The following is a 20179-nucleotide window of genomic DNA, read 5'->3' as shown; positions in this document are numbered from 1 at the left end:
CTAATTGATGTTTTGCAATATTTGCATTTAGCTCTTGTTGGGCCATCTTCATCATAGTGAAGCTAAACTGAACTTGTCTTTGATTTTTTTGACATGATTTTAATAAAGACTTCCTGAAATTATTTATAAAAAATTAAATTTCTAATCTGACTTTTTAACTGAGTTAAAATTTTGTACGCTGAACTTCTTATGTACTTCTTATTCGTTTTTAAATTTGCAAACAAGTTAATAAAATAACGAGTTAACAGCGTTGGTATTTTGTTTTTATACAGTGGCATCTATTTTACTATTAGACAAAATCAACTTCAATCGTATCAGTATTCAAAAAAAAATAAATAAAACATAAAAATAAATAAAACATATTCAGAAAAATAAATATAGCATATTTTGTTTACGATTTATTGAGTATATTTTTATACATTACTAGCTGTACCCGTGGCGCTTCGCTGTCCCTACTGAAGTGATTAACATAGGATAGTTCACGTAGAAAACTATTTGTATTTAGTTTAAATGATACTATTTATTGATATAGGTGTTATAGTAGCTCCAAATCATGTCTCGGCATTGGACCGCACATGTGCACTCACAGAAAGCGCGAGCGTAAACAACATGTCTCGGCATTGGACCGCACATGTGCACTCACAGAAAGCGCGAGCGTAGACAACCACCAATTAGTCTCGTTTGAGCTGTTGATGAAGGTGGTTGTGTTGCCGCTTGTTTTTATGATTTTGATCGTAGCAATGTATTATTGCAGGCGAAGTTTGTCGAGAGAACGAAAGTTACTCTCGCACACTTTGTGTCTGTGTGACCAAACAAATGCATATGTATATATGCCGACCGCTGCTCCAAATACTGTTCGACTATATATATTTCGAAGTGTAATGTATCAGTACTAATACCGTAGCAGCTGGTTAATGTATACGTTATTTGAAACAGCTTGATTATACACTAATATATTTTCTAAAATATTCAAATAAAATCCTTCATTCACATTACCACCTACCTTTATGTCTGTATTCTTATCTGATTTCCCATTATATGGCTGGGATCCTTTAAGTTTTTAATATTTTTAACGAACTTAGATTCTTCTTAACTCATGGTCGTATCATGTTCGTAACTGTCCATACCTTGGTATTTTTAGGAAACCAATAGATAGAATTTTGTGGCAATTGAGTAAATAGTTTCCTCTATACATCCTCGAAATAATAGTTTTATTAATATCCGTTTGATCAAATAAAATCAACTTCTCAAGTAATGTACACATTTTGTTTTCAGGTCAGCTATGATGATAACCCACCGCAGATTTCAGATTATTATAACTTTTAATCCATCATCCGCATTTCGCTTCTGGATATCTCCCAATTATTGCTGATGCATACTTTTATTGAATTCATGTTAGTTCTTGGTGGTAGAATTATTAAAATTAAAAAAAGTTCAACAACTGATTTTTTTTTCAAAATGTAAAAAATATAATGTCAAAAATTTTTCATTTTACAAAAATTGTATTCCAATGTGCATCGATATGACAATGGAGAGATGGAAAGCAGTAGACGTTAGCGGTATTACTGAAATGGTGGCTATTATAATTACTGATAATAGGACAAAAAATTATGAGTCGAAAATTTCTGATTTTGACCAAATTTTACTTCCTGGTCATTTAAGTTTGGATGTGTACTTATCTGAGTATCATATATACTTTTATAAACAGATTTATTCAAGATATTCAGATATGTGCATAGAAAATTAATATTAGTTCAGAGGTATGCTTACGGTTGATGCTATAACTCATCGACATCACGGAATTTTGAAAGTTTATTTTGCATATCTTACCTTCATGGGATGGCATGATTGACTGTTGAGCGGTTTTTGACTAATCAAAGAAAAAATATTATTTATGCTGTATGTAAATTATTTAAGTGCAGCAGTGAGTGCATTTTCCCCCAATTTTTTTAGAAGTTTATATAGCATATGTTACTTTCAGGACACGTCATGACATACTGTGTAAATCTAATTAACATCCGTTCAGCGGTTTTTGCGTCTATCGGTAACTTACAAACAATTTTTTTTTTTCTATTTTATATTTTCAAGTCAATGACAATCCAATTAATTGTAGAAAATTAACATATTTTGAGAATTTTCCATAATTGAAAATTACTTAATGATATACGCTTCCATTTTCGCCCAAAATATGTCCAACAAGAACTACGAGGAGATGAAACCATAAAGGTTCGATATAAAATGTGTGGAAATGCTAATATCTTTAAAAATAAATTTTGCAACATTTTCGCGGATTTATCTCAAAATGTTCTTTCATTAAAACCTTTCCAATTCAATTACAGACTACTAACAGAAACATTAAGTCAAATCGGTCCAACCGTTTCTTTAAAATAATTTTGCAAGATTTTCGCGGATTTTTCTCAAAATCTTCTTTCATAAAAACCTTCCCACTGTAATTCCTGACAACTGAATGGAATTTTGAGTCTAATCGGTCCAGCCGTTCTCAATTGATGCGTTAGTATACATTTTTGTTGCTCCATTTTTATATATATAGATTTTATTAACGGCCAAAGGAGGGATCTCTACTGGGATTGGTTCTATGCAACCAGTTCGTATGTGACATACCAGTGCCACCTGAAAGAGGACTGCTGTTAACATACGCTGGTGATGTGTTACATGCACTGCGAGGTCGCTTTTGAAGCTCTGTGGAAATAAGATTGAATGTGTATATGGAAACCCTTCACAACTACTTCAACAAACGAGGACTTAAACTCAATTTGTATCGGTGGTTTCAAGGGCAAATCCAAGTCCACTGCGAACAACATCCGAAAATACATTCCAACTATAAAAGTTGAAAACGAATTCATAGGAGTGTTAGACAGGATAAAATACCATGGAATTATACTTCATGAAAGATTCGACTTCTGTCGTCATGTGAACTTAACTTCCTGGGGCACTACCTGGAGGGCAACGAGGAACTCCCATCCATACTTAGAAGGGAACACCTTTCACTGCAGCTGAAGCTGCGAGACGGAGGAATCCTATATGATGAATATGACCGGCTGATATCCTATCATGAGAAGTAAGTAGATTTGACACCGATATTGATATAGTACAGATCAATAAAATACAATACATAGCGTACTTGTTCAGATTAAAGGTAATATTAATTTAGGGTTTGCCTGTTTTTCATGTAAAGTTTTAATAAAATTTGTATACGTACTAGTTTGTTTAAATATTCGCGTATCTATTGAGTATGTTTCTTCAATTATAAGATTTGAGAAGATGTAACTATACATTTGATCTTGTGGCCGATAAACGTACCATCCTAATAAAGTTTAAAAATTCTAAATATCTCAAAGACTTGCACACCACAGTTCCTGACCCATATAGAAAGAAAAATTCTGAACTTGAATGTCGTAAAATTATGGAAAGAAAAACTGTTTAACACAAAGTAATGAAATGAAAGATGGACATACGAACACAATTGAATTCTGCAATAATATAAGTTGGTTGAATTCTGCAATAATATAAGTGTTAATGTTCAAAAATAAGTTTTAAATTTCAAGACTCAAAAAATACTGCATTTTAAGACTTTCTAAAGTGTTTCAAAAGAAAAGCTATTCGTGCACATAGAAACTTTTACTAGCTTGTGTTTTCTTTACGTCGAATTTTAATATTCTTCTTAGGTAATTTTGGTCCATTCCACCATAATAACGTTTTTTAGCATTTCATTGTTGCTAATAATACACTCAAGTAAATCCCACAATCCGGCATAATTTTTACCAAGTTTTCCGTGTGAGATGTCTACATTTTCCCCATTATACTTGTAAAGCATTTTGAGTCTTGGTATGCTTGAGATGTTATGGTTTCTAATAATGAATTTTTAAACAAATCTTATCCATAATCCCTTCAATAAGGACGAGATTTCTTACTCCGAGGCTCATACTGCCCCATACCATTACCGAGCCGCCCCCGTGTTTTTCTGTCGGAATTGTGTGAAATTTTTCCGGCTTTTGGGGTTTATGAATGGCTTTTCCAGTGCAACCACCAAGAAGATTGTTCCTACGCAAAATTCTTCGGATACAATTTAATATACAATCTTTTAAAAGATATAAGAACTACATTGAATTCTTTTTGAACAAACATCTGTATGATGTTGTGATTCTATCTGAAATATTTTCTGAGGATAAAGGGATGAATGACAAGCTAGTTAACTATAATATTATTCAAAAGTTCAGACCTGATGGCTATGGGGGTAGCTATAGGGCTAAGAAGGCATATTAAGTTCTCCAGACTGTCTTACATATCCAACTCGTACATAATTGTGATTAAAACATCAAATCTAATTAATAACTTCGTATTTGTGTCTGCATACTTTCCTCCATCAACAACGTTTGAGGAATTGAAGGATGAAATAACGAGAATGCTCAGATTTCTAGATAGATTTGATAAAATAGTGGTATGTGAATATTTCAATGCAAGGAATCAAGCTTGGGTTGACTACATAACATCCAGGAAAGGAAAAGAGCTTGAACTTTTGACGACGGAAGCTGGTCTTGTGTGCTTAGCAGATTCCTCAATAAAAGGAAGCTTCTTGCGAAGTTGGGGCCTAATATAGAGGCCATAGAAGAAGCCCTTACAGGGAAAGTAGCGGCGGCAACCAGAGATATTAAGCCTTTGTGGAGCCAAAGTACTGGTGGAACGATGATTTGCCAATAGATTATATGAAGCAGCTTGCGGCGGTGAAGAAATCGAGAAAATACCCAGGTTTCAAATATAGATTCAGGTGAATGCTAATGGCAATGTAAAGGAGGCCTAGAGGTTTCTAAATAATGTGTGGAAATGAAACGAAACGATTTTTAGTACATGGAATCACGACAATGACGGGGATTATTTAAGATATATCAAGGATCAGGTTCTTGATAATAATTCCATAAGTACAACGGAGGAGGAGGTTAAGGAGAAAGATTGTGTAGAAAAGGATGTCGTTTATTTTGATATTGAGAAGTTTGAAAACATATTACATGACAAGAGAAAGGGTTCTGCTGCTGTGGTCATGATAATATTACGTATGTAATGATAAGGACACTCCCGGGAATTTCAAAGCGAGCTGTGCTCACAGCTTTATAATAAGCTTTTGTGGAAAATGAAATCGAAGAATCATGAAGAAAAATGATTATTGTGCCTAACCCGAAACCTAATAAAGATCTACAGCAACTTGTGAACTACGGACCCATCTCGCTGATTTCTGTGTTTATGAAATGCATTAACCTGATAATAAAGGACTGTCTAGTGGATCACTTGAACAGGAATAACATCTTACCCAACAGGACCTTTGCCTACAGAAAAAGACTCAACTTCATCCTGCATCAATGAATTTTTGCATAGAGTTGCTTTGCTAAAAGCTAACAACTATAAAGTCTTGGTTTTGTCTCTGGACATTAGTTGTGTAAGAATTGATATTTTGGAAAGAGTTTTAAGGTATAAGAGGATGAACCCACAGATAGTTAGCTGGATTGTCAACTTTCTATCTAAGGGTGCTTCGATTGGGTAGTGAGATGATAGAGGTGACTAATGGCATTCCCCAAGGTAGCTGCTTGTCTCCTGTGCTCTTCAACATATATACTGCAGAGTTAAATAAGTTAGAGGATGGAAGAACGATGATCTTCCAGTATGCGGACGATATTTTTATCATGGTGTATGACAAGGATTTTTATACTGCAAGTTTGCACTTGCAACAAAAAGCTCAGACTTTCTAAAGAAGATGCAGGGATTTAAACTTGATCTTCAATCCGGAAAAGTCTAACACCAAAAAATAGTACCAAACGGGTTTCCCTAAATATACGGGTATGTTCTGGAACTCACGGGGTGTTCGTTTCACTTCACATATACACTTCACCTCAGAAGTTACCTCCTGTTCTGTATCTCACGTGAATTGAAATTTTCGAACTGGTACTTTGCAGAAATAGTGTTGCCATACAATATAAACCGTATTCGTTTTCAACCTTGTTTCTTGGTCTGTTCCCGTACTGCAAGAATCTACTACTTTTTACTACGATAACGAATTTTCCTTTATGATATCGAAGAAAATAGTAAAATCGAGTAGATTCTTGCAGTACGGGAACAGACCATCTGTTAATTTTAGTAATTTCGTAAATTCTAACGATAATTTTTTATTCTTTATTAATATTTTATTATTCGCAACATAAAATATATTGTTACGAATATAACTTTAGATTTAAGTTAATTTAGATGAATTCCGTTAATTTAAGAATTTTAATTGTAACGTAAATTTCTACTACGCAGTTTATTTGAATAACTTCACAACAACAACTACTGTATAGATTTTTCTACATCCTTCCATTTCCTCTTTCATTTTCTATTTTTGTTATTGTCGTACAATTCTTGTTAAACGTCATTCCTCTTTCTTTGTTATTCCCTCGCCTGTATATGTGTTGTTGTTATTGTTTACTCAATGTAAGTTTGTATGTGTGTTTGTTGCATTGGTAGATTGTTCGTGATCTAGGTGTTACCAGATCGTCTAGAAACTTCTGTAGCGACAAGCAAGGCTCATATAAATAGGGGAAATGGAAAGGCAGTGAGTCAGTTGTGAATCAGAATTGAAACCGTCGTGTAAAGTAAAGTGCAAAGTAAAGTTGTGTGAATAAAATCATTGTAATAATCGTAATCCGAAAGAACCTGCGTTTTATTTGGTACGAATTGTATCGGGAAATAAAACAACGTCTACACGGGATTTAGTAAAACCCAAGAACGTAACAATATGTATGAAAGACTATTTAATATCATTAATTTGTTGATTGATTTTAGGGGAGCATTTGGTAACCCTATCTTGTACGATCTTATTGCAAATCAGCTGTTTGTGTCAAGCGAGAGATTCATTCGGAATAAATGCAACACAAACCTAAGTATCTATTTAAAATTGTTTTTTTTATGAAGTTTCATCTTAATTTTGTGATTTTAAAAAATTATACACAATAATAACATGTTAATCTATCATCATGTGCATTTTTTTATTTAAAAAATAATATTCTTTTATATAGAAGAATATGAAAAAGTAAGTATAAAGTGTACAACTCAAATGGGTGTAAAGTGTGTTACAGAACACCTCGGCGTGTGTTCGATACACTTCTGCCGTTGAAGTGAATGCCAGAACATGCCCGATAGAGGGTAAAAAGATACAGCGGGTGATAAAGTGAAAATACCTGGGAAGAATCATTACAAATTCTAACAGCAAGGGATTATTATGAACACATCAATGAAGAGCTAAAGGATAGAACGAGTTCACTCAAATGTTTGACGATGGTGAAAGGAGGCCTTCACTTGAAACTGGCTATGAACGCGTATAAGAGTTTTATAAGAACGAAGGTTGAGTATGGCAGAACGACAACGGCCAATGCGCCGTTGTGATCCTGATACCTATCCCATCCCAACCTGTGATATTAGTTTAAGTTTGTAACCTTTTTTAGATCAATCAAAGATTTTTGACGTTTTTTCTCACTGCCTCTTTTTGCCCCCTTTTTTAATTTTTTAAACCTCTCTTCAGCAGCCTCGAAAGAACCTAGAAGTCTTGGAGAATCAACCTTGTGTGACCTGGAAGCAGTTTTTGGTTCCGGAAATTCTTCGGCTGCGGTTTGCAGTTTTCGTCACTACATACATCATATGCACTTGGATATCTCTCAACCGGGAGGTCATAAGTCGGATTAAGTTGATACATTTAAAATCATTGATTGCTCTGTTTCAAGTTTTTCTATTATTAAAGTACTGTGTACTCGATCGTTTTTATATAATAAACCTTTGGAAGAAAACCTGGCCACGTGTATTCACGGATCGCCAATTCTTCCGGCCTTAAAGACCTGAGGACCGCCTTCAAACACACACACAATAGTTACTGGGTTGCATTTCATTTCCATACATTTCTCTGCGATTTCAGCAGGTTTAGGGGCACTTAGCTTTGGTCTTAAATTCTCACAATGGCTATAGAAATAAGGAAACTCACGTATAAAGTGTAAACAAATTTCTGATGCAATATTTAACCTGATATTCCATGCGAAGAATGACTTTAAGCCCTTAAATTGTAAATAATACCGGCGGGTAATTTACACTGTGAGGCTAAAATTGATTTTTATAAAAATTTATTTTTTATATTTAATCTATATTGGCTATTTTATTTCATTAATTCTATGTTAAAAATAATGAAATTTTATTCATTAATTAATACACACTTAGGTCATTTAATAATAAAACAACTAATACGTTGTGCATTATACGAAACGTATAGACTAATTAGAAATTGGAACGTTTTTTGGTAATGTGTGATATCAATTCCATGTGAATTGTATTCGTTTGTTTTGTGTTTACTTTTGCTGTGTGCGTCAGAAAATAATAAATAATGCTAGCCACAACTGGAAATTCTTTGGCCGCTACATCAGGGATTCCTGATAAATCATGGCAGCCAAACTTTGTAACTCTGGAAACTACGTAAGTAGCGATGATTATTCTTTAAGAAAATTAATAAAAATTGGCTAATTTCATTCACAGAATGGGTGAAATAACCATTGAATTGTATTGGAAGCATGCACCAAACACATGCAGAAATTTTGCCGAATTATCAAGACGTGGATATTACAACAACGTAGTATTCCATCGTATCATTCGTGATTTTATGATACAGGGTGGCGATCCTACGGGTACCGGTCGTGGTGGTTCTTCAATTTATGGCGGAGAATTTGCCGATGAAATTCATCCAGATTTGAAACACACCGGCGCCGGTATACTTTCAATGGCAAATTCGGGCCCCGACACAAACGGTTCACAATTCTTCATTACACTGGCACCAACTCAGTGGCTCGATGGAAAGCATGCCATATTCGGTAGGGTATATACCGGAATGCAAGTCGTCAAACGTATTGGTATGGTTGAAACTGATAAAAATGACCGGCCGGTAGATAGTGTTCGTATAATAAAAGCAAAAGTTGAGAAGATATAGCTGTGCCGTAGTGAACGTGAATTTTTATTGTAATTATTAATAATAATTTTTGTTGTACCCTTATAAATACAAACGTACATTTAATTATATAATAAGTAGATTTATGACTTGCAATCATCAATGCAACGATAATACATTTATTATAATTACTTTTTTAAATACACAATTTAAATCTAAAAATTTACAACTAAATTAGTGGGCATAGTGGAGCTACAAAGGGGTCATCATCGTGATCATTAAATTGATCTGTAGATTCCTTCTATACGGTGTTGTCCAACATATCGACAAGGCGCTTTATTTCCCGGCTGAAAAGATAAAATAAATATACAATTTCAATATGCATTTGACGAGCATTATAAATTTTATTGTTTTTAAGTATGTGTGTGAATATATAAAATGAATTTAAATAAAAGATGATTTAAAATTGATCTTTGAAAAAGTAGCATAGCTGTTTTCATGTTGATGTTTACAATTTTTAGAACTAGAAACTACGTTCAACATTAGTTGAATACTTATTGAGATCAAAAAATTGTTCTTAGTATCAACTTTAATAACTTATCTGTGTACTATCATTGCCGATTAAACAGTGTTAGACTGAACAGTGTGGAAGAAATTCTTTAACTCTTAGCATCAGCTGAAATAAATTGGCATTCGATGAGTTCTCAATTGTTTACAACAAACGCTACAATGTATTAAAACCAAAGATCACCATGTTTGCAACTAGTTTTGAATGCATATCCCATATAAATTAAAAGCGTATATTTTAAACTCAGTCTAATACTATTCGCGCTCCCCACCGAACTATGGAAACTTAATATCTTACGTGATTCAAAGAAGTAGAAAAATTCATAATAACCAATTGAAAAACACAAATGAAAACTAAACTCACATTCGTCCTCCCAGCTGTTCTGTTGGCTGCATCGATTTAGAAATTTCCTCAGTTTTTGCCATAATCGTGTACATGCACTTAATATTGGCATCCATGCTATCCGTTAATTTATTCACAGCATTCTTATGGACTTCTACATTATCAGCAGTTATTGAGGATATTGAATGAAGTAAATTGCACAAATTTTCCGTCAAGTTATCCACAGAGGCGGCCAAATATTGAGCCTCAATTTCAATATCATTTAATACATTGGCATCGATTTGAGGTATAATTGGAGTTTGGAAAAACTGTTTTGTCATGCCACCACCACCGCCGCCAACATTTCCACTAATCGATGCACAGGGAGTGCTGTGATGTGACTCTGAAAAATTAAAAACTGATAATTCAATCTAATGTCCAGACATTATTACAAAATCCAGCTTACCTTCTCCCGGTGGTGGACTAGCTAAACGCAACTTTTCCTCCAAATTTTCGGCAACAAAATGTCTCATCTGACCATCTGAATTTTCGCTACCCTCTAATTCATAAGGTATTGCATCGCTTAGCAGGCTCTGTGGTCGTTTTGGTGTCTTGTTGCTATTGTCATAGGAACTACTTTTCGAGTTCTCCTCGTCGTCGTCTTCATCCTCCACACTTTCGTCATCCCGTGTTGGATTTGTAGCGGTTGGTGTCAAATCATTTAATACACTATCTGGTACAGGTCCTGCATATTGGGCCAAGAATGGAATTTCCTTATATGAAGACATCTCCGAATTGGATGTTGATGTTTTGCGAGTTTTTACGGTTTCAGTATTCATTGCATCGTCTTCGGCAGCATCTGGTAATCCGTATCTTGGTCTTATGGGTATATCCTGAACCCTTCTAGCCATGTAAAAACAAGATTTTTCTATCCTTAATCCTTCGATTCCGAAATATAAACAATAAAAAAATTGAAACACCGGAGGCGTTAGGAGTATATAATAAACGGCGTCAGCTAACGCAAATATCTTAATACTCGACGGAGTTTAATTAACCCATTCTGTACCTCTATTCTGCAACTTGTTATAGTAAAGACACAGTGACGATGTGGTAAATGACATTATTTGTCACTGACTCCATTTTTGTAGTTTCCAGTGGAAAGACATATTTATACAGTTAAATCCACTTAATTGAAAATGGCTAAATTTAGTGAGATTCAGTGCGAGGCCCGGAAGTTCAATAAATCTGGTATTGAAACTCCAAGAATATATCCACCTTTTTTGAAACATTTGGAAAGAGCTTCTGCCTCCATTCGACAATTTCGACTCTCTCAGCACATCTTTTTTTAAGACTTCTCTACAATCTAAATACCGGTCTAAATTTAACCTATGTTATCTAAGACCATAGATGGTCAAAATTTAACGATGCCAAAACCCAACGTCTATATTTGTATCATTTTCATGGTATAATAATACAGTAGATATCGGATATAAGAAACTCAAAAGAAGTCAGAGATTTCTTTCTTATATGCGTTTTTTCTTATATGTAATTATCAGATGTAAGAAAATTGTTTCATATAAGAGTTTTTGTTTTGTTTATTTGCATATTTTAAAGAACAATAATTTATTAAATAAAACAATTCAGTACATAAAAATACAAAGTTACGATATTAAATTATAGTTTCGCAAGAAAAAATTCAGTATCTGAAGTTTGACTAACAATGTTTAAATATATTCAGTGTGGCCAACAATCTTAAATATTTTCTTATATGAAAAGTTTTCAAATACCTTTGTCAATTTTGGTGTTTGACAAACATTTCTTATATCAGTGTTTTTCTTATTCGCGTTTTTCTTATATGAACAATTTTTACACTGAAAAGAAGCAAAAAGGCTTGGTGTTTTTGACAATCTTTCTTATATCCGATTTGTTCTTTTATGAGATGTGCTTATATCTGATATCTACTGTAGAAGGTAACAGCAAGTGTTGTTGTACAACAAACGATACAACAACCACATGGAAATATGTTGTTGTAAGTTATACTAGTGTCAAAAATATAAACAAACAAATTATATTTATTTTGAAAATGAAATATTTGCGAATCCTCAAAATACAAGTTGAAAAATATGAATGAAAATCTATCAAATTTATATTTCTATCACTTCCAAATCTTTCCAATAATTACGCTATAGCCACTTATAATACGTTTACATTTAACCGGGTTTCGTCATCTATATTTGTCAAATAAATCCTCATAAAGTAGGTTAACCCTGCAAAAAGTTCTAATGTAAATGCCGTTTTATATATGTAACACATATGAAAATGCTGGGAAGTGCGAATTATTCAATGAAGAAAAATTTGATTCCTCAAACTTTCCCTGCTGGCAGATTGAGTAAATTGAATACGGAAGCATTTTTAAACTCCTTGTACATTAGAACTTTTTACCGGGTTAACCTACTTTATGAGGATTTATTTGGCATATATGCAAAGGAAATGACAATTGAAACCCACTGGGTTAACGAAATCCGGTTAAATGTAAACGTACTGTTAATCAAGAACAATTTCGAATTGTATGCGTTTCCAATTTTTCTTTTGGGTGATTTTTAAAAACATAATTTGGATAGCATGATCACTTTGGCTCAATATTGGGAAAAATGTTAAATAAGTAAGCCGATTAATTTATTAAAAATAAATTTTGAGTGGATTTACACAATATTAGGCATGGTTCCTACAGTCGACAGCAACATTTATATATTTCCATAAAATAAATCAATTAGATTTACTTTTTTGGCTTAATAAAGAAATAAACTAAATAGTCGTAATAAATATTACGACCATGGTATAATAATAGAAGGTAACAGCAAGTGTTGTTGTACAAAAAACGATACAACAACCACATGGAAATTTGTTGTTGTAAGTTCTACTAGTGTCACCTCATTTGACAGAAAAATGTAAACAAACAAACAAATTATCATCAAATTATTTTTATTTTGAAATTGAAATATTTTCGAATCCTCAAAATAAAAATTGAAAAACATGGATGAAAATCTTTCAAATTTATATTTCTATCGCTTCCACATCTTTCCTTTAATTGAGCCATTGCCATATATATGTGTAACACATATGAAAATGCTGGGAATAGCGAGTTATTCCTTGAAGAAAGATTTGCTTCCTCAAACTTTCCCAGCCGGCAGATTGAGTAAATTGAATACGGGAGCACATTTAATAAAGAACAATTACAAATGGTATGCGTTCCCAATTTTCCTGTTGGGTGATTTTTAAAAACATAATTTGTCAAATTCATATTGACACTAGTATCACATCGGAATCAAATCAGCTGGGATTTGCTGTTACCTTTTATAATTGTACCACGTATTACGACATGCCGGCAATTTGAAACTTGTGCCGACTATTGGCAAAAAAGCAAAGCACCTTTTACCTAATCCGCTTTGAGGAAAAGAAATATATTATCAAACTAATACATTGTTAGTTTTAAGCTTTTGGAGTAGTATTTTGTTGTTGTTTGAATCGCACTTGGTCCTTTGAGCTAATTTATAGGAAATTGAAATTCGATGGATTACAGCATGGTACAATGCATGATGCAATAATAAGGTGATGTATACCAACAAAAACCTTTGTTTTTGTCTGGATTATCTGTCAAATTGTTCCATATAATATTTCAAATGGTTGGCAACACTGCACATCGAATTCAAGTAGAAATTACCCACTTTGACATTTAATCAAGACATTAGCTGCGCTAAATGGACTACCTATGGCACATTGTGCCATGGCACAATATGGAAAAATTTGACAGATAATCGAGACAAAAACAAAGGTTTTTGTTTTGATACATCACCTTATTATTGCATCATGGATTACAGGAAGTGGATGAATGTGCCGACATTTGTTCAAATGGGGCTGACTACAAAAGCATATGTAATAAATATTTTTATGAAAAATATTTAAACAATACTTATTCTATGACGATTACGAATAAGAATGTTATAGATGATTAAATGCATATTTTTAACTCAAAAACTACAACTAAAACATACCATTGCAAATTCAATTGATAACGAACGATGCATACTCAACCAAAAATTACCAAGGAATGTATAAAGGCAAAAGATTTAAGCCAAGTTTGATACAATTTGGAAGCGAAATAAAGAAATTTTGTGAAGGCTCTGTCTCTTCAGAAAAAATAATAAAAATTATGGAAAAAAATCACATTGCCAAATTTGTCAGATCAAGTGAAAAACTGAAATAAAAATTATGGAAGAACAATATTAAAGCTGCGAAAAAAATTTCTTTGTACATGATTTGAAGGAGGAGGAGCATATCATAAAATAATTGGCCACTTTAAGAATTTGGGGAGATAAAGTATGGACAATTAATAGAAAATAAAAAGGCACACAATTATATAGTTATATAATGGGATTTGATTCAATTCCATCGCATATGCGGGCTTTGTCATCATAAAAAAATGTTCTTTTGTTTGTAATCTGGCTGCTGTTTCACATGCCGTTGTAGCCATATTTTCAAACATTATTTATTTTCATTTAATTACAAAGCAGTTTTACAGCGGTTTTACATATTATTATTTAATAACAATAAAATTATTATAAATTGAAGTAACAATAAAACATTTAAAAAAAAAACTAATAATAATAAAATATTGAAGAATATTACAAAATTAAATTACAATGAGGCAACACGAATGTTTTCATCGAATTAGTGTCTAGTATCTCGCATGCTTCTCCCATTCATCCTGAATAAGGAGAGAATGTAATAGCGAAATTATTTCACAAGCGAGATATCTGGAATAAGACTATTATCTACGTTCCAAAAATAATTATTACAAGGTAGGGGCGCAGCTATCAACTGATTATAATTGCTTTTCTCAAGGTGGCTTGTTCCATCAAATCAAAATACATATTTTGTGTATGTGCGTGTATTGTTTTGAATAATATGTAATATTTAATAGATAATTGATGTTTTTAATGCGTTCGTCAGAAGTAATAGTTCATGGTATTCCTACTAGATTTTGGAAAGAAATCTGACAGACAAGTTAGGCAGTATAGATGCAATGAGACATAAAAAATGACACAGTTAGCCAACGTGTTTCAGTTAGGCAGAGTCGACTGTAACGCTGGCTGTGTACGCTAGGTACCTTAGCCCAATCCGAATATGTTAAATACCTTGCGGTGGCGGATGTAATATAGACTCCGAGCATACGGGTTGTGAATTTTTAAACGAATTATTTCTGTCAATATTTATTTTAATTGATGTTCCACCTACCAAGTGGTGGTATAAAAACAGCTGATTGTGGAACTTGTTCGTTTTGACAGGCCAGGGTTGGAAATGTTATGTATATGTCGGATAGTGGTATGGAATTTCCTTGGCACAATGAATAGGTAGTCCATTTAGCGCAGCTGATGTCTTGAATAACTGTCAAATTGGGTAGTTTCTACTTGAATTCGATGTGCAGTGTAGCCAACCATCTGAAGTATTATATGGACAAATTTGACAGATAATCGAGACAAAAACATTATTGCATCATAGGAAATTTATTTAGTATTTCACCTTTTATTTAGTTCAAAATTTTCTTTGTTAATCTTGTAAGAGCTCTGTTAGTCTTGTCTATGCAGACAGATTATTTGTTTTTATTTTGTTTTTGTTATTTTGTTGTAAGTTTATTCATATTTGGCAGACGTAAAATGCTCTGCCCGCAAATGTATAGGCCGGGAGCAAGCCTTTTCACTCTCTCTTGTATGTTTTCGCATATATATATTATATTATTACTGTTTGCAAAGATGCATATCACATTCCACGTGTTAGAATAAGACGTATATAGTTCCAGCTAGGCTAATCATTCTCAGTACATTTAACTATGTATCGAAAAGAAGAAGAGTCTCAGTAAAATTTACTACTTTTCCAAAAGATTTTAGTGTAGTTTTAAATAAGAATTTAAGTGTAAAAAACGAAACAGATCGCTGTAAAAATATCATAATGTGTAAATTCGTCGCGTATTGAAAAAGATTTACGTGCAATTCGAATATTTACACAAGAAAACAAAAACAAAGAAAGAATTTCTCTCGTGTTATTCGAACAACTTATCTAAATTGTGTTTCGCCAAATCCACATATACAACATAATACACACGCATTCATGCAGAGACTCGCTCGACGTGACAAATGGCGAGCTGTACAATGTGTTTTCAAAAATAATACCACAATTTATTGTTGTAAATTAAAAATAAAAATAAATATTTGTATAAAACACAAAATCATTTAAAAAATCAAGTTTTCAAACATCAAAATCACCAACAACAACTGAATTCAAGTGCAGTGCAAGGCATGCGAATAAAAAATAACCCAAAACCTATTTAAAGTATATTAACCCAAAAGTTAAGAAAAAAATCAATCTGTGTGGAACGAATCACAACAATATCTCTTTACACTGTGAGAAAAGTATAAAGGAAAAATATGAAAAATAAATAAGTGAAGTTAATAACCACAAAAAATTATACAGAATAAAATCACAAGAAAAATGTAAGCAAATCTTTATTTTATTTCTTCATTGTGGCTGATATAAATGTTTGTATATGTGTCGTGTTTGCTGACTGCTGTTTTTTTTATGTACACACATTCACATACATAGAAATCGTTCGTTTTTCATTGCTATTGTTGTGCGTTGTGTTTTTTCTTGTTTTCGAAAGCCAGGCAAACAAGCGTCGTCGTATCATGTTCTGTTCATGTGGTGGTCCGTCAGTGAACAAAACGAGACCAAAAAAAGAGAATAAAGAAAATCAAAATAAAGAATAAAAACAACTATAATACGCGACTACTCTCTTTTTGTGTGTTGCCGCATTCGTGTGGTTGTGTTACAGCGAAATACAATATTTTGTCGTTGTTTTACATCGTGCAGTGTTATTTAATTCTTTGATGGAAACTGAATATTTTTATTTTAGAAACAAATAATTTTGTGGGAAGACCTTTTCTATAATGCAATACCATATCAAAATAGTGTAATTATAATGTAACGTAAAGTGCACGGATCGTGTACGTAATGAAATTGTTGATCAGACGGGAGACATGTTTCAACAAGTTCCTGTTGAAGCAAGCCGAAGCAAGGTCGATGCGTATATTTCTCCATTCGATTGAAAACAATTTTAAATGAGGCCTTATTTTCGTGGAATTTTGAGACCCGGAAAAACATTATGACCCATGACGGATAAACTCTGCCACCTCCATTGGCTTTAGCCATAAAACGGCATATACATTAGAACTTTTTAAAGGGTTAATCTACTTTATGAGGATTTATTTGACATATATGCAAGGGAATTGACAATTGAAACCCACTGGGTTAACGAAATCCTGTTAAATGTAAACGTACTATAAGTCTATAGACAATAGACTTGTAGGCTCGGACGCACAATTGAAGAGATGGTGCGTGTCGTGGGGGCTTTGCTGGGAACAGTGACACCTATTTAGGATTCCGGGGACAATGCGCTCTGGATACGAATTGATACGCCGTTGTACCCGGATCTTAGTTGTACCAGAATCGAACGGGTTTTCTTAGGATTTCAGGAGGATTTTGGAGTAGGACTTTGTTGCGTGTGTAACCATTTATGGCTTCGGAGACCGCCAGTTGATGCACAAATTTCATCGCGTTCGCTATCGACGACGTGCTTTCCGATTTCATCTGAAGTCCCGATGAAAGTGTCGCGGAGGTAGATCTGTCATCACTGTGTGATCGTTGGGATGATACGGCAGTCTGCATTCCAGCAGGATCTGTCTAGTCAACAACACATTGTGTTGCTTGACTGACAGCAACCAGGTCTTCTTTTGCAGTTGATCGACGCTCGTTATCTAGACACAGCCGGTTGCAATTGAGAGTGTATTATATTGTATTGTTTGCAAGGATCTCCATTGTGTGTCGCTAAGGAAAGAAATCCAGCCTGGGGCAGAATAAGTAAGGATGTAACGACCCATGACCTTGTATATCGTTACCAACGTTTCTTTATCCTTGCCCCAGAAGGTGTCAGCGAAAGCTTTCAGAACTTTATTCCTAGCTTACACCTTCTGGTTTATGTAGTTCGAATACGGAGAGAAATGAATGGGGTTATCCAATACCACCACAAGGATTTTCGGATGCCTACCTTCGTTAAAAATATCTAAATTGACTTCTCGCATTCAAGAAGTGTAAAATGACACATTAGACTTTGCAGATGATAATTTCGCATTACGCTCCCAGAGAAAGTTGGCAATTGTGGCGGACGAAATATTCCCAATCGAATCTACGCTCCGGAACGACCCGAGTTCGACTCGGCCAGGTATTCCAGATTTCTTCAAACTAAGAAATGCATCTTCTACTGGCTGTATCCACAGATCTACCGCACTAACTTTAGTAGGCTTAATGTGGCAATTGAATAATTGCAGTTTGGTGTGCGGTCATCAATCCGTGCCCAATACGAATTAAGACGGTTGCACCATCCTGAACGTATTCATTTAGCACGTCGCAACTGCATCAGTGTGAGTGATTTTCAGACCAGCTCGATAAGCAGCATGATCTAGAGGACCCCTTTTATAACTTTGGGTCTCTGTCTTCGGATCATACGGATCCTTCCATACACGCCTGGTGGGGGGAGTCCTCTCCACAATATGATAGTTAGGATGATTCTCTCTGGACATATTGCTATGCTGACATAAGGGAAGAATCTTCATGAAGAGGCACATGTCGCAGTTCTTCGTCTAATCATGTAGATGGAACACAGATGTCTTGCGGAGGCACTCTCAGGGCGATTATTGCGACTACTCAGAATACTTCTCCAATGAGTAGCACTAGTATTAGCGGACCACACTGGCACCGCATACATAGTTGGCCACAGACCGACTAATTGCTTTATAAGAGGCGAACAAAGTTTCCATATCCGAGCCCAAGTGCTGCCGGCATGTGGCTTGAAGACATCGTTCCTACTATTCACATATATGTACACGATGTTGTGTGCCATCCTGCAGTATAGGCTGGGAGCGAGGTTTTCTCTTTATATATTCTCTACCAGCAACGCCTGATTGAAACATAAAAGTGGGTACTGCAACGAACGCGCTGACCTAAGGGAATAATCTTTTATGAGTAGACATCCTGTTGAAGTTCGATAGGCGATGCCCTGCAAGTCTAAATACTTTTTCATTGCTTAGAAGTATTATTTGTGCAACAAAATATTGCCAGTCCTCAATCTATCGTGACATATAAAGTATGTCTCTTAATTGAGTTATTTATCCTCTTTCAGGAGGAAAACCTACGCACCCACCATTAGTTGACGCGGTTCGTTTCTTCAGTGTTGCTCGAAGGACCTAGCCGTGCTCAGCTGAAATATTTTGTTTTATTTGAATTTTTCCAAGTTGTCCCTGGAATTTTTACTTTTCATTTAAATCTATATCTCTGCCAACACGCATTACGTTACGTCTACACTAATTCCATATTTGCCAATTATCGTGTGATTAAACGTCTACACAAAATTCCAAATAAAATTATTCCCCAACATTATTTGACGTGGTGGCACAATAACCATGTCCTTTATTTTTCATATTCTCTCCTCTTGTTGTTATGTATCGACAGACAAAAGAAAAACCCGGCAGCAACAACGCCTTTTGGACTGGTTTTGTTTTGTCATTTTTTTGTAAACACAACAAAACAAAACTCCAAAGCGGTTATTTTGGAGACATTTATTTTGTCTTTTTGTTTTGTTTGTTATTACCTTTAACCTGGTCGATGAGCAAACCTCCACCATTCGTAATAAACACAAAATTTCCATAAACACGTAAAGCGTTTACCTCCACCCTGGTGGTGGTATATGTACCTTATTCCACTGCCTGCCAACATGGTGTTGCTTGGCTTCCAGTATTATCTGGTCCAATATTTTGTTCGCTCGGCGTTCGGTGGATGGCTGGCTGACTACAGGGTGTGACAGTTGACGTTTTTTCTTCTTCCCTGCTGTTTGGGTTTTACACGTCTGCAAGGCATTCAGCCAACAAACACCACCGAACGAACAATCGTCAGTCAGTCAGACGTATTTTTTTCCAACAGCTCTAGAAACGCAAAGAAGGAGAAAAGTGACACAAAAACTGTTGACGTCTTTGGTGTGTGTGTGTGCTTCAGTGAATGTGTCGAGATGTTTTCTGTTTTCTCGAATACAGAAAATTAGAAATGTAAGGATGGACACAAATGCTGTGGTGATATATTTATCCATACGATTGTGGTATTTTCTTCCGTGATACGTGCGTGCTTTTTGTTGTAAAGAATTATGTTATTCTTGTTGTTGTTGT

The 20179-nt window shown here is 34.4% G+C and overlaps 2 protein-coding genes across 2 annotated transcripts; one reads left to right on the top strand and one right to left on the bottom strand.

Moving 5' to 3' along the window:
• Nucleotides 1-8398: 8398 nt before the first annotated feature.
• LOC133327489 (peptidyl-prolyl cis-trans isomerase-like 1) lies at nt 8399-9045 on the top strand. Its single transcript, XM_061536007.1, has 2 exons — nt 8399-8499; nt 8560-9045. Exons 1-2 carry the CDS (start codon nt 8411-8413, stop codon nt 9005-9007), a joined length of 537 nt encoding a protein of 178 aa, XP_061391991.1. The 5' UTR covers nt 8399-8410; the 3' UTR covers nt 9008-9045.
• Nucleotides 9046-9252: 207 nt separating this feature from the next.
• LOC133327490 (BLOC-1-related complex subunit 6) lies at nt 9253-10765 on the bottom strand. The gene is given in 2 exon segments (XM_061536008.1): nt 9253-9312; nt 9897-10765. Coding segments are annotated over 2 exon segments (915 nt in total). The 3' UTR covers nt 9253-9266.
• Nucleotides 10766-20179: the final 9414 nt, after the last annotated feature.

This window comes from Musca vetustissima, unplaced genomic scaffold, assembly GCF_032173495.1.
Source record: "Musca vetustissima isolate MV318-11 ecotype Yass unplaced genomic scaffold, APGP_CSIRO_Mvet_v1 utg8709, whole genome shotgun sequence".
Classification (NCBI taxonomy): domain Eukaryota; kingdom Metazoa; phylum Arthropoda; class Insecta; order Diptera; family Muscidae; genus Musca; species Musca vetustissima.
Note: the sequence above shows the minus strand (reverse complement) of the source record. Positions and strands in the feature narration are given on the sequence as shown.